The 15,531-nt window shown below is 39.0% G+C and overlaps 1 protein-coding gene across 1 annotated transcript; it reads right to left on the bottom strand.

Annotated features, from left to right (window-relative positions):
- Window positions 1-311: 311 nt before the first annotated feature.
- Window positions 312-8,363, bottom strand: LOC309711823 (hyaluronan and proteoglycan link protein 1-like). The gene is made up of 5 exons (XM_082542306.1): window positions 8,235-8,363; window positions 6,890-7,053; window positions 6,267-6,465; window positions 5,166-5,468; window positions 312-3,696 (listed from the first exon to the last, which is right to left on the bottom strand). The coding sequence occupies exons 1-5, from the start codon at window positions 8,338-8,340 to the stop codon at window positions 3,407-3,409; spliced, it is 1,062 nt and encodes a 353-aa protein (XP_082398432.1). The 5' UTR covers window positions 8,341-8,363; the 3' UTR covers window positions 312-3,406.
- Window positions 8,364-15,531: the final 7,168 nt, after the last annotated feature.

Genomic DNA, 15,531 nt, shown 5'->3' with positions numbered 1-15,531 from the left:
AACAGTCATTTACTTTGGCAACATGCTGTATTTCAGTTACAAAATTAACTGATGCAGCACCATGAATGGCCTCAGTGTTCCCACTGGAAAAACATTTTCATGTAAGCAGGACCCCTCCCTCTGCAAACATTTACACATTACAGCATTACCCAAGAACTACAGCTCTGCAAATACACATCCTAACAAATAAAGGGCAGACATTAACTTTGATGATTTTTCTTTTCCGCTGCAACTACAGTGGAATCGCTCATCGTTGCTATGATGTATTTATGTTAATTCAGTAATGGTTGTATACATTGATAGAGGCTGAGTCATGGTTTATATATTCTTTTATTATCCCTTTGTCTGCAAATCCCTAAGATTGTTTTCTATGCTGTGGTTCTCGAAGAACAATATCAGAAAGACAATAGAATACAAAATAGAAGCTTTAAAATGAACAGTTGAAATGGTGAAAACATAGATATTTACTTTCTTGTGATATGACAAAAGTGATACCACTGTCATATCTGTACAGTAGATACAAAGTGGTAGATAAGCAGGAGACACGTAACTTCATTTAGCATAAAAGAAAGGCTAGTAAAGAGATGTGAAAACATTTGCTGAAATGTGATATTCCTGACAACTACTTGAACTTTAGCTACACACAGAATTTAGACTAGCAACTGGTAGAAACAGGTAATCTGGTTAGGAAAAATGTAACATACTAAGTAAGGCAAGTAACAAATGTAAACAGGTAGCTGAGCTGCACTAAACTTGAAACACTGGACAACGAATTAGCAAAATTTCCCCACTATTTTCTTCATTTAACGAGTAGCAGGTTGAGACAACTTGACTGTAGGAAATATGGATGATGTAACATCAATTGTGAAATTGCTTTCAATCCGCACTGATGCACTGAAGAACTGCCTTGCATATCTTATTATATATCTTATATATTAGTTTCATTCTATTTATTTTACAGGATTTTCCAGGTATTTTTCTATGCTAGCTAATGAGCTTGTGGGTGTCCTAAATTTAAACACTGGTGTGAGCTTGGTGTCAACATGTAGCTCAGAATCTTACCAATTAACACATAATACTGTTTACTTTCAAGAAATATCTTGATTTTATAGCCCATTATGAGATCTAGCTATTACACAGCTGTGTGTTAGCGTACCAGTTTGCACTTTCACAAATGTCAAACTATTCATTTAATTGACTGTAATTTCTGCAATAATTCTAATCAATACACTAATACAAAAGGAGTAAATTAAATAAAACAGATCTTTAGTAAGTGTTTACTTCATAGCTGTTATAGCATTTTATCTTCCACATCATCAGTGTGTGATCATTACAGGCTATTTTCGTCCAGCAGTTCACTGATGATAAGTATAGCAAAACTCTGATTGTGCAGTGACTTGAGTAGCCAAGTATAGCCAACTCTGCACCATTCCAATTAGATTACCTAAACTTCAGTCTTTTCCATCCTGGGCTGTGTACAGTGAGCTTACACATTACATTTACTGTTATACCCTTAAATGGAAGAAACCTTTAGAGGCTCCTGCAGGAAGAACTGGTCGGCTGCTTCATGGCTGTGCCTTGCAGAACTTAGACAGCAATTAGGGGGCCAGTTCAGGACCTTAGACTTCATCTCTATATACATTAGTGTGTAAGTCAGTCACAGAGTGTTATCTCTGTTAACCTCAGCACCTTAATCTTTTACCTGGTATCCATTAGTAGGTTTTCTGAATACTCTGACCTAGCCTAGCATTAGTCCCAATTTATTCAAAAGAGTTGCATATTATTTTTAGTCACAATTGAGTTTCTTGTCAACGTAAACTAAGACTTCATTACGTCCCCCCCCCCCCCCCCCCCCACACACACACACACAAAGCATCAATACTATATGACTTGTTAAAGAGAGGGTAGATTTTTGGGTCCAAAGAGTTTGCAAGTCTTGTTTAGGCTGACAATCCACAGTGTGAGTAGTAGTCATTGGCCATGTGTGTCTGTTAGCATGCTAACAGTCACTATTTTGCTTTTTTCTTTGTATTTGGCACAAAGAACTTTGCAATTTCAGTGGTACAAACAACTAAATCTTTGCTTTTGTGACATGACTAATATTTATTTCTTTTTATTGTTTTGCTTTTTTGTTGACTAAAATAGATCAAACATAAACCTGAGCATAACCTGGATTTAAATCTAAATTTTCCAATTCTAGCTACAATTCTAGTTAACAGCAGCCTAGCACCATCATAGGAGAGGAATGGAGTAGAAAAATGTGATTTAAAGGTCAAGCAACATTGTATGCAGAAAGCAGATTTTTATGATATTACAAACACATGCTGAAGGTCAAACCCACAACTGAATAACAGGATTTTTTTGATTGTCCTCTCAGGTTGCACTGGGATTGCTGGGCTAATGAGCAACATCAGTCACAAGCAGGGCAAAGCCTGGCTCTGGTAATAAGCTAGAAGAATCTATGGCATTTGTATCAAAAATAGCAGTCTATAAGGCGCTAAATAGATAGCAAGAGTAGCTATACTCTAATAGCAATTTTGCTGTTGAAGTCAAGGCATGCTCTGAAGAACAAAACGTACTCTAGCACTGCAAAGCATTTTTTCATGCCAGGCATTCTGTATTGCTGCAAAGAGCAAACTGCTGTTTGCCTTGTCTTCTCTCCTCTATGCATCATATTCGGTAAATTCAGTGCAAAATCATTTTTTGTGGTGTTTTTTCCACCGTTATTGTATGTTTCATGTAAACCCAATAGACTTGGATAGTTTGACCAGAAAGATAAAAATTATATTCTAAATATTTCTACAGTATATCAAAAAATAGTCATTAACAGAAATACATTTCTAGATTATCACATTCTACATACTTAGAAAACATAAACAATGCTAACAGTTAAATGATTTCTTTTTCATTTTGGTGATGAGACTAGTGTTTGGTTCATCACGTTTGTATAAAAAAAAATAAAACACTGGGTGGTAGGATGATTTACAAAGTACCTGTCTTAGCACCTTGTTAACATTGAACAGCAGAGATTGGATTAGTTACGTTTCAGACTTTCAGACTTTCAGACTTTGACGAGCCTAGTCCATTTGTAAATGACAGTATGTCTGTAGCCGTAGGTTATCTAATCCCCACAACAATGTGCCCACCTCTCTGAAGGGCATTGATTAAATAATATAAACCTTAAATATGCGTAAACTATCCCTTGTAGAATATAAGGTCCCAGTTTACAAAGCACAACATGAATCGGTCTGGATAAAACATCTTAAGGTTTCCATTAAAAAAAAAAAACTATCACAGTTTGAATGTGCTTTTTTCTCTGTTTTCTTTCTCTCAATTATTATGCTCATTATTGTATGTGTTGATGCATGTTAGTGTATGTAATTGTTTGCTGGATGTGTGTTGTGGCTCAGTTGTGGCCCTTGAAACAATACACTCCATACAGCTTATGCTTCTTGTCAGGGAAGCCACTGAACCTAACAGCAGCTTCAGTGGGACTGCAGCGCCGGCGCGGGTGGGAGATGGGGTAACGGACACTGCCATCCTCCAACCAGCCTGCATCACAGCGGTCATAGCCCAGCAGCTTCCAGGCAGCATACATCTGGCCAACCTTGGCAATTTGAGCACCATCTTTTTGGCATGCCCTGACTGCCTCATCATAGGTCAGCTTAAAGGGTTGGATCAGGTAGTAGAAACGACCTGAGGTGACAAGAAAACAGAAGGATGAACATAATGGGTTAGAACATACAGAAAATATATCAATGTATCAAATTCCTGCAACCTAACATGATCCTGTCACCACAACAAGACAGGATATACATGCTTTGATGCCTTTACAAATTTGACGAAGTTAAAACATCCATCATTTCATATTATACGCCATCGTTTGTTTTGTGGTGTTGCAAAATACACTGTTTACGGCAATATTGAGATGATGAAGATCAGATGAGAAGCAAAAAAGAGCCGTCAGGTGCTGAAAAATGAACCTTAGACTCAAACGTTAGAACAGCCTTTTTCACACGGCACGCCATGTAATAAATAGAAAGTAAATGGCAACTGTTACAACAATCTAAAGATATATAGTTTCATGCATTGGTCACAGGTACACTCCAGGTACACAACGCCCAGCTGAAAACACTTTACCCAAGTCGAGTTGCCCAAGATTCACAGAATTTACCAAAAATGCGATATATATCATTATCGGGATGAGAAATGTCTTACATCGGGATAAGAGATTTTGGTCATATTGCACAGCCCTCAAAATCTGTTGAGACCATGTGTAACATTCAGACATTCCGGAATATAATAAAATAACTGTAATTTGTCATTTTCATCATAAGATAATGATGTGATTTACTATCTTTTTTCAGCTATTTTGTAAAACTGTACATTAAAAGAATTTGGACTAGAATATTTGTATTTTATGATTAAAAATATTATCATAAAGATCTCTCAAATATTGGTGGAAGCATAAAAAATCATTTTGATAATTACCAGTACTTAGTACGCAGCTGTGACATAAAACTTACACTGAGTGGTGGTCTAAAAAATCGGATACCACATCCTAACCCCACAAGCTCTAAGTTACCCTCTGTTCCACACAATTCAGTATTGTGCCCTGGGACACCTGAACAAAGAGGGAGGAGTCCAGTGGTGGAAACCATGGTGTGTCTCCTGAGCCACATCTATTCTAGGTGCTGCTATAGGAAGTAAGATGCAAGCATCCCAGTTGGAGCTCACATGGCTCTTCATACTAACTCATATTAAAGCTGGATTGAATAGTGTGTAAAAAACAAAAACAACAAAAAAAACCAACAACAACAATTTGATAAATATGAGGTCACTAGCTACATTTTAAAGACATGTTAATATCAAGTGTTAATTAACTTCTTTAGACCTGCTATCCATCAGGGCACTAGCATCCCATTTGTGGTTAGGGCTGGATTCTGTTTTAGCCACATAAAAAAGAAGCACACTTTCAGAAACTCTTACATGTTGGTATTATAGTATTAACATTCGTTTCTTTTTCAATTTTAGGTGGCCAAACAGGTAAAAATGTTTTCAATCAACTCATAACCCAGTAACCACAGAGAGCATGTTGCCCTCAGTATTGCAGATGTGTTTGTCGCCAATACCTACAAAAACACAGTTTTAGTGCTGTTCCTCACCTTTGTAGTGGGAGGTAAAGCAGAAAACATCATAGTGGTTCTTGTCCTTGTCTCTCAACCCATAGTTCCGAATGCCTGGCACTGTGTTCTTGCCACCACAGGGTTCTCTGGGGGTGTTGATGGGATACTGGACTGTGCCATCAGACAGCCAGCCAGCATTGCACCAGTCCATCCCTCCACGCCATGTGTCATACAGTTGGTCAAAAGATGCCACGATTGCATCCTGATCGTGGCACGCCCGCTCTGCATCGTAGAAATTAAGGTTGTAGCGTCCCAAGCGGGGGTAGTATGGGAAGACAACACCTGCACAGACAGGGTGAAAACAGAAAATGAGGGCAGAGAAGGAGATGCAATAGAATAGAATAGAATTTATTTTGAACATGTCAATATAACTAAAATAACAAGAAAACACATACACAAAACAAAGGCATCAAAGTTGTCATTAATATCTCTATATCCACTCAATTAATACGCTTGAAAAGGAGTAGAAAAGATAGATTTACACTTATTTGTTGCTACCCGCTTGTTTCAAATACCAAAATTTGCTAAAAATATAAAAATGAGACAAGGATTCAATAGAACACAATGATACAGCAACATTCATGTAACTTATTGTTTTTACATGAATCCTTACTACATAGGGTTTCCTCTAAGGGTATTTGGTCTTATTTGGAACAAGTTCTGAATGTTGTGGCTCAAAGATTTGTTTCCTACTTTATACATTATTTGTGCAGTTATCAGGTCAACCAAGTTTTTAAATTTAAGAATATTTAATTTAATAAAAAGTTGATTTGATGCTTCTTTTTTGCAGAATATATATTGGATGGTGTGTGTTCTATAGGTGGCTCCCCACAATTCCACACAGTACAGAAGTATAATGGAACAATACAAAGTATATAATATATAATGATGTTTGATTTAGAAGATCCTTAACTTTATAGAGATGACCTGCAGCCAGGATAAACTGGATGTGTTTGGTCAGCTGTCTGTGTGTTTGACTGGCTCCAGCATTTTTGTCTTCAGCTGACATTACCCCCCCCCCCCCCCCCCCTTTCCATATTTAAATTCTAGTAATTTTTGAAGTAGTTCCAAATATTATACCTTCAAGGTCCAGCGACACCACTGCTGTTCCATCTTCCAGCCCGTCAATTACTTCACATTTATACCTCCCATAATCCTCCAAAGTGATTTCTGTAATGACTAGAGAAGCATCCATGGCCGAAGAACCTTGTAGGTGGACACGTCCATGGAATCTGCCATAACTCCTTTTGTGATAATCCATGGCAACAAACACATCCACCTAGAGCACGATGAAAAGTGTTCATGTTATACTTTTCCACTGCTTTCAGTTTTTGGAATTTCTTAAGAATAGTCCAGCACATTTTGAACAGAATAAACAAGAAATTCAATTCAATTTTATTTAAACAGCGCCAAATCACAACAACAGTCGCCTCGATGCACTTTATATTGTAAGCTAGACCCTTCAATAATACAATAATACAACAGAGAAAACCCCGACCCTGAGCAAGTGCTTTGATGACAGTGGGAGGGAAGATGTCTTAGCAAGTGATGAATAATAAGATAATAAGGCCACCATTGGACATGTGTAACAAAACTAGTTTATAATGCTTCTACATAAATTATATATTGATACTTTGGAATGCTACACACAATGTTTTGAAAAAAAAATTACTAATGACAGTTCATGTCAAATAAATGATAACCTCTTTTAGATAGTCTGAGGTCAGCTTGGTCCATTTGATCCGCATCTTACGGTTTTGTGCCAGTGTTTGGTCCCTTAGAATCGTGCATGGTAAAGTAGCATTTCCCCCTCGTCTTGACACCACTTTGGTTTTTTCTGCTACCACTGACAGTTGGGGGCCATTTTCTGAAAAACAGCAACCAAACAGAGAGCAAAGTGCTTCAATGGGACGGATTTTAAGAAATGAATGCAGACTGATTATTAGCGACTTTATATGTGAGAAGAAGGGTTCTAAATTCGATTCCATATTTACCAACGAGGCAGTCAAGAGAAGCTAATAGACAGACAAAGTATTTTAGAAGTATGATTTTCTTTCTAGTCCCAACCAGAACTCCTGTCGAATGTTTTGGATCAGCTGACAAGATGTTTCTAGTCTTAGCAATTGTGCAGGTGAAAGAAGACAGATCTGTGGGGTATGAACCCTCTAAAATGTTTGTCCTCCAGTTTTAAAGAGGGAAATTCTATTACATTTTAGTCTCTAACTGAGATCAGACTATAACAAATTTGAGAATGCTGCAGCTATGCAGCTGAATATCCAAGCCTGCTGAAAACTTTGAGGTTCTGGCATTCTGCCATCTTCTCTATGTATGGTCACATTAGACTAGAAAAACAAAAGTAAATAAATGAATGAACAAACAAAAACAAAAAAACCCCAAAATGAAGCAAAAACGTTAAAAAATGCTAGTCCAGTTAAGACGAAACTGCTCCAAGGTCTCAAACCAAACAGCAAAGAATATCTGTGCCATAGATCCAAACAGTGCCAAAGACTCAGCTGCTGCTAAACTGCTTTAAACTTTACTTTAAACAATAACTAATAGAGATTAATTTATCATGTTTTATTTTACTAAAAATATTATACAGTAGCTAGTGATATTGAAAAAAAGGAAATTGGAAGTCATGCTGGTAAAGATTTATATCATCGTTCTCACTGAATCACGCAGCCTAAATGAAAAGGGCTTTGGTTTTGTTCGTATCTCACAAACAAGGAAAACCAAACAATAGATAAATAAATAAATTTCCGAAGTGACTTGCATAACAAAATAGCTGTTATGTGTTGTTGGTTTTTTTTTTTTACCATGTAAAAACTAGAGATATACAGTGTTTTAATTTGCTGATAAAAGCCAAACTGGATAGCTCTGTCTAAGTTAGCTAAAAGTCCCTACATAGCAGTCTTATCACTGAGAACATGCTGATAAACTGAGGGAAGAAAGGACACTGCAGAGTGAGTGTTCTAAACGAAACACAGAAACAGACGCTGGAATGACATTGTCACTCTCACAAAGAAACACAAGTGAACATGTACTCACCTGTGACATAAATGGTTCTCGAATGCTCCAGGTCAGGGTACAGAGCATCTAAGTCGTTTTCTGCTACATTCAGTGATATCAAAGCCCAGATCAGCACAGGAATCATCTTCACTCACCAGCTAGGTTCTGACCACTGCAGAGACACACAGACAGAGGGTGGGGTTATGCTACAGTGAGGATGCTAAGGAAAGTTTTCCATGTATAAGCTATACAGAAAGCCCGTTTATAAGCTTCTTCTGTATGCAACTGTATGACCCTGTGTTTCTATCTGCAGTGCTTTTTCTCCCCCGAGAGCTCCGTAATTACAGTTGGTTAACAGGACGCCTGCCTGCTGGGTACTGAGCACATCTAAAGAGAAACACACACATCTCAAAATCCCATTTCTAAGTTGTTGAACGCAGTTAAACATACAGTCAGACTCAGCACATTAAAATAAAGCTTCTCAATGCACAAACCAGGCATCCCTACAAGCTATAGCCCACAGAAGATGTTCACACAAATACACATTCTGTGTAAGCCATATAGTACATACTGTGCAGGAAGTATTCTGTCATTCAGCACTGTGAGAAAGCAGCATGTCCTGATGACAGCCCACACTTTTAGAAGGAGACTGCCACCGTGCAGCGTCACCCCTGCACCTCAAGCTTCATTCACACTCACACACTGGCGTAGCTGTAGTTGCATCCTTGTGAGGACACCAGCTGACACAACAGAAATTCTTGATTTAACAGCTAACTAGCCCTTTGAGTTTCCCACATTTTGTTCATTGCCCTCAATTTGACTTAAAAAATTACATGTAAATATACATGTAATGTATTTACATGTAAAATATATATATATTGGTGGTTTCTGTGGTATTTGTTTAGGTGATGATGGGTGAAAAATTATTGTTGTACCCTTATATATCTTATACAAAATATAACAGAAGAAAAAAAACCAACAATTTCATTTTAATATTGGCAGGACAGGTTTTGTATAACCTGTAAAAAATATTTCACAGCTTGTGTGGCAATATATGTGCTGGAGGATGGTTAGGAGTGCTGGCCGACTTTGCCAGGTGGAGTTCCTGAAGTCAGCAGAAAAACTGCAGCGTATACACACACACACACACACACACACACACACACACACACACACACACACACACACACTTACTTTATACCCCTCCCAGCCTGTCATTATGGGCGGGACAACTGGGGAGGGTGCAATGATAAGGAAGTGAAGTATGTTGGGAAAGATGTATGTCGTTTAAAAAAAAGGTAAAAATGCTTGAGTCAGAATGTGCACTGCAGGACACAAGAAGAGCAGGTGATGTGTGAAATGATAATAGAGAAGCAGACAGAGAGCGACTAAGACTGGGAGATACGGCGAAAAAAAGAAGCTAAAGCAGGGAGGGAGGGAGGGAGGCGGAAGAAGCTGAGGGGACTGCAGCAGCAAAAATGATGCAGTTTGAATCTTCACTGGCACCATTAGGTGATGAGCTTCAGCACCTCATCATCCACAACTGTCATGTGCTGACTTTATTTGAACAAAATGTTAACATTATTAAATAAATATAAAAGTTAATAAGTAGTGTTTTTTCCATACAGCTGAAGAGTGGAAGTTTAGATCAGTTTGATAACATTTGCATTTATAGTACACCTCGTACGAAGAACTATTTCTTTTACCTACTTGGATACTTACCAAGTTATAAGTTCATTGAGTCTTTTTACTTATCCATTTAATTCATGTTTTTCAGTTGTGTAATCCTGGACATGTTACAGCAAGGGAATGTTTTTAATGTCTCTACATTGAACTGCAGGTCTGTGATGTTTTATCAAATTCTTGATGCCTGATTTACATTCACTTTTAAGACCTTGTAAGAGAAAATCTTATTTAAGTTTCTGAAGATGTTTCAACTCTTATTCAAGAGGCTTCTTCAGTTCTAAACCCAAAAGGTGGAGTGCACCAGGTATTTAAATCCTAGTGGGATTCTGTCTTCTCTGTCCAAAATGTGAACATTGGCATCCTCTAATCTCTGGCTATCTACTGCAAGATCTCTTTGATCTTTCTCCCCTCACCCCAACCAGTTGCTCAGATGGCCGCCCCTCCCCGAGCCTGGTTCTGCTTGAGGTTTCTTCCTATTAAAAGGGAGTTTTTCCTTGCCAATATCACCAAAGTAATGCTCATAGGGGGTCATATGATCATTGGGGTGTTCCGTTTTCTTGTCCATTTTTTATTGTAGTTTGTACCTTACACTTGAGTCAACTGCTATATAAATAAAATTGAACTGAAGAGGCATGTTTGTGTCTGTAGAAACCCTCACTGTATTTAAAATATCTCGTGATGAGGCAGACGTGTAATCGTGTGCAAATCTGATTTGGGGTAAAGTTGGTTCTGCTTTGGGAGGAGCTGTCTTGCTGTAGTCATTTCTGACAGCCTCCTCCTACAAGGTACAGCATCCCCTGGGTAAACATAGTGGTATGTAGGGCTCCACGTTCAGCTGCATGAAGCGTAAACACAAAACCTATTTGTACTCAAAGAGCATGATGGTTATGCTCAATCATACTCTCTCTCTCTCTCTCTCTCTATCGAGACAGAGAGATATATAGATATATACCTAAATAGAGATATGTATGTATATATGTATATGTAGAGGAAGACAACCATTAATGGTCACAACTTATTTAAAATCACTAAACTGATCCTTGTCTTTGGACTGTTGGGGGAAGCCAGAGAACCCACCCAGAGTAGCTGGACAACCCCCACCTAGTTCATTTAAAGCCAGGACCTTCTTGCTGTGAGGCAACAGTGCTAAACAATGAACCACAGCTGAAATTGGAAAAGATTAATTCTTTTGAGATCTTATCAAAAATGTATGTTTTGCCACAAAAGGATAGCAGCAAGACAGAAAGGGAAGCCTTACGTAATAGTAGTGTGACCTGCTGTAAAGTATGGTTTCGAGAATGAAACAGACAAAGGATGTTGAACATGGAGCTGCCAGGCAAGAGAAAAAGAGAAAGACCAAAAAGAACATCCATGAATATAGTGAAGGAAGACATGCAGAGGGCTGGTGTGAGAGTGGAGGATGCTGGGACAGTGAGATGGAGGCACATGATCTGCATTTGGTGATGAAGACATGCCAAAAGAGATATCGTGTCATTTTTCAAAAAATAATACTTTTATACATTTGTTTTCCTACGGTATCTTGAGGTAAAGCAAACTGTACCAGAAACAAGTGCATTCATGGGGTTCCTACCATTTTCAGCATTGCCTGTAGTCACTTAATAAATCAGTGTTTATGGTACAAAATTACATAATGCATTAAGTTGGATATGTTCATGCTTGACTTTGTTTTTAAGTGTATTAGCATAAGGTACTCAAAGTACAGGATCTCCAGGATTTTGTCAGACACAGGAACAGAAATACTCTCTCTTAGTTAAGTAAATGGTAAATGGCCTGTATTTGTATAGCACTTTACTTAGTCCCTAAGGACCCCAAAGAAAAAACTTTATACTACATTCAGTCATTCACCCATTCACACACATTCGCACCTTGGTGATGGCAAGCTACATTGTAGCCACAGCTGCCCTGGGGCGCACTGACAGAGGCAGTCATCAAAAAGGTTTGCTTCAAGTGCATATATTCAAAATTTCCACTCCTTGTTTGTTTATGAACATTTTTTAACATTTTTTTAATAGCAGCAACCAACCAAATTTAGTTTAACAGTAATTAAAGAAATCGAATGTCCAGTCACCATCTGCTAAATCTCTCATATTCTAATTAGCAAAAAGAAAGAAAGAAAGCACCTTTTTAAAAAGAAGCTGTTGAGTTGCATAAGGAGGATTGGAGGACTGAGTTTTTACACAGTTTGTCACTTTGTTGGAGCCCAGAAGTAAGATATTTTGCTGTCTTTTGCCTTGAGTTTGACATTGGCTGCACAGTAGAGTAAATATGCTGCTGGTGCTTCAGTTCATTGCTTTAGTCTAAGTATTATGTATGAAGAGGATGCTAGGGACAGGGCAGATTCTTTACCCTGCTGTTGGACATCCATTGATTTTTTCCCCACCTTACTCATGAACCCACAGGTAAGTCTTAGTTGCAAAACTTACTAGTTTAGTATTATGCCATAAAAATAGAATTAAACCCATTTGGGATATATAAGTACATTCCTTCTTTAGCACTGAAAAGACATTGTGTATGACATCATAATGTGCCTTTACCCTCAGTTTTGGTTGAGTTTGATATGCTCAAAATGAGAACAGCAGGTATTGGTGAAAGGGGCATATACATAGCCTGAGGCTGGAAGGGGTGTGAATGATCCTGTTCCTGAAATTCAGATGCTATGTCCACTTGCTTCTTATCTGCATTTAACATATAAGATAATTGACTAATATGCTAATATGTCCTTTGGGCATGATAGCACAGGGGTCACAGCAGTCATAGTTTGGAATCTCTTGAACCTTTAGTGTTCCATGACTAACAGAGGACCAGAGCACTGATGGAAACTGGGAGTTTTCCAGTTGAATCTCCAACTTTAAGAGCTATTCCAGGCTACTTTTTCAAACAGACTGGATTATGAGCTGTGAGTTGAATCAAATGCAGCATTAACCTTGTTTAATTAGTCTTTAATCAACCGCCACTGGAACACTGTGGCACTATTTTAAGTGGACCCATGAATTCATTAAACCTTCAACATTTCTAACAAACTGCTGTGGCAGTGGATGTGGATTGGAGACGGGCATCTGAGCCACCTCAAATCGCTCCCTTTAATGTGGAAGAGTAGCAGTACAGTACTCTGAGCCCCTTGTGAACGACTGAACTTCTTGCCCTTTCTCTGAAGGCCAACCACCCTTCAGAGAAATCTAATTTCTGCTGCTTGTATCATTCAGATATGGGCCAGGCCTGGCGTAGATGGCACTGTTTATATGATGGCATGCCACATCTGGCCCGATTGTGGATTGGTTTATCTGGCCAAGGCTCATAGAAAACAGGTCTGGCCTGTATCCGGCAATAAGCTGGAACTTCTGACTGACTGGTGTCATGTCAGGGTGTATGTCAACCATATGTGGGCCAGGTCTGGCAATGATAGTGCTATTTATTTTCCTATTTTAGTTAGAGGACCCAAGTGCCATGTTGCAATACTATACTGCTATGGTAGCCAACTTTTCAAATGCAGGTTTGACAGGTTTGTGAGTGTACACTTCATCCACAACCTAGTGAGGGTTTACTTATGTCTACTACCGGGCTCCTGTAGCTCAGGAGGTAGAGCGGGTTATCAACTGATCGGAAGGTTAGTGGTTCGATCCCTGGCTCCTCCAGGCTGCATGTCAAGAGTGTGAATGTGTATGAATGTACAGAGTTGGCCATTTATATGGATACACCGTAATAAAATGGGAATGGTTGGTGATATTAAAGTCCTGTTTGTGGCACATTAGTATATGTGCAATTGCACACTGCTTGCATGATCTCTGCGCACAGAAAATCTGCGTTGCGCACACAAAAAAATCCAAGCTGAATTGCAATTAAAACTTTAATAATTCTGTTTTGCGGTGTTAGTCAGTAAGTGACTGGCGGCTCCCGCATGGGATTAGAACGATGCCACCTTATCCCATAATCCAGCCAATATTTACTTTGGGGAGAAACGGTAAAAACGGCGTTTTATAAGGAAAGCCTCGAAAGCGCTCTCCACCTGTGAGCAAAACCAAAACCAAAAACCCCAGCCTTTCCTGTTGGTCGAAAAATGTACCATGTCGACCAATCAAAAAAATGATATGGCAACATGGTATTTAGTTGTTTAGGAAGGGGAAAGTTTTGGAGTGACGATGGTGTTTTGAAATGTGAGAGATTTGCGACGTTTAGCGCAAATCTTGTGTAGTTAGTGTGTAGTGTAGTCAGTAGTTTTCTTGTGTGTGTCAGAACAATGAGGCGACTGCTGAATGTGTAACAGCAGTCTGGCGAGGAAGGAGCGGCTAGCCGGTCCAGCGGGCATGTGGTGTGGAGGTTAGCCGGATAACACGGAGCCAGTCAGTTAAATTAAACAACAGACCTTTATTCCTTGTCAGCAACATAAGACCATACAAGCCAGGTCTCCACGGCTCTACACTGTCCGTACATACACGTGCGGGGATCGGTAGTCGCCGGTGCCAGGCCGTTACAATGGTGAGGTCTATCCTGAGAACAGAACACGAGCAGCATGTAATGGCTGCCACGCTATACTCACACACCCCCTAGGAGACTCCCCCCCTAGTGGTGCTATAACCCAAAAGGTTTGTTACAAATGTTACAGGTGTTACAGCAGTGATACATCTCCTGTTGTCAGGCCTGCAGGTATCAGGCTGTTGTTCCCCTTTATCTCATAGTGGACAGAAATTATGTTTTGGAGTGCATAATTGTGTGGCATCAGATTTGATGCAGAACAGCTGATTGTTCTGTAAATAGTTTGAAATGTTTATTTTAAAAAACGCCTTGGCTGCATTTTTAGATAAACAGCTGCAAAAAACTTGTTTGCAAAACTTTTTTGAAGAAGTAACTACATAATTAATTGCCCAACATTGGTCATTATATACTGTATTTTGCAGGCAGAGAGTTACAGGACTCTCTCCCAGACCACAGACTCATACTCATAATACAAGTCAGAGCTTCATTTAAAAAAAAGAAAAAAGAAAAAGAAAGAAAGTTGTGTTTTCAAAATTGGAGTTCAAATTATTTTTACTTCCAAAAGTGTTAACATACTACACAGGTCATGAACAAGATTTTTTTTTAATTTTCATTGTAATTGGGCTAAACACTTAATTAAAAGTAGTCTAATGCTTTCATTTGATTATTTTAATAAACCATGTAACTTGGATGGATTTGATGCTGGCGTGACCACAGTGCACACGTCTAATGTTGCTCTCAGTGGTCCAAGTGTCCGCTCAGGGAGTTTGTGTGTTCGCTCAGACACATGAAAAATTAGAGGGAACATTGCCTACGAGACCACCCATCTTCCATGCTACAGTTAGCAAACTGCTTGCTAAGTTTCGTGAAACTGGTTCAGTGTTGGATTTGCCAAAATGTGGACGCAAGAAAACTGTCACTAATGAAGAAACATCAGTGGCTGTCCTAGTTTCATTCAGCAAGAACCCACAGTGTAGCACTCGCCGCATGTCACTGGAGAGTGGCATTAGTCGAACATCCCTTCGGCGGATATTAGCTACTCACAAATGGCACCCTTACAAACTCCAGCTACTGCAGCATCTCAGCGAGAATGACCCAGATCGGCGGACAGAATTTGCAGAATGGGCAAAACAAAAATTGGAACAGGGCCCTCAGTTCA

This window comes from Aulonocara stuartgranti (genome assembly GCF_965226115.1).
Source record: "Aulonocara stuartgranti genome assembly, chromosome: 7".
NCBI classification, from domain to species: Eukaryota; Metazoa; Chordata; class Actinopteri; order Cichliformes; family Cichlidae; genus Aulonocara; species Aulonocara stuartgranti.
The sequence above is the reverse complement of the archived record's forward strand: the minus strand, read 5'-3'. Positions and strand labels throughout refer to the sequence as shown.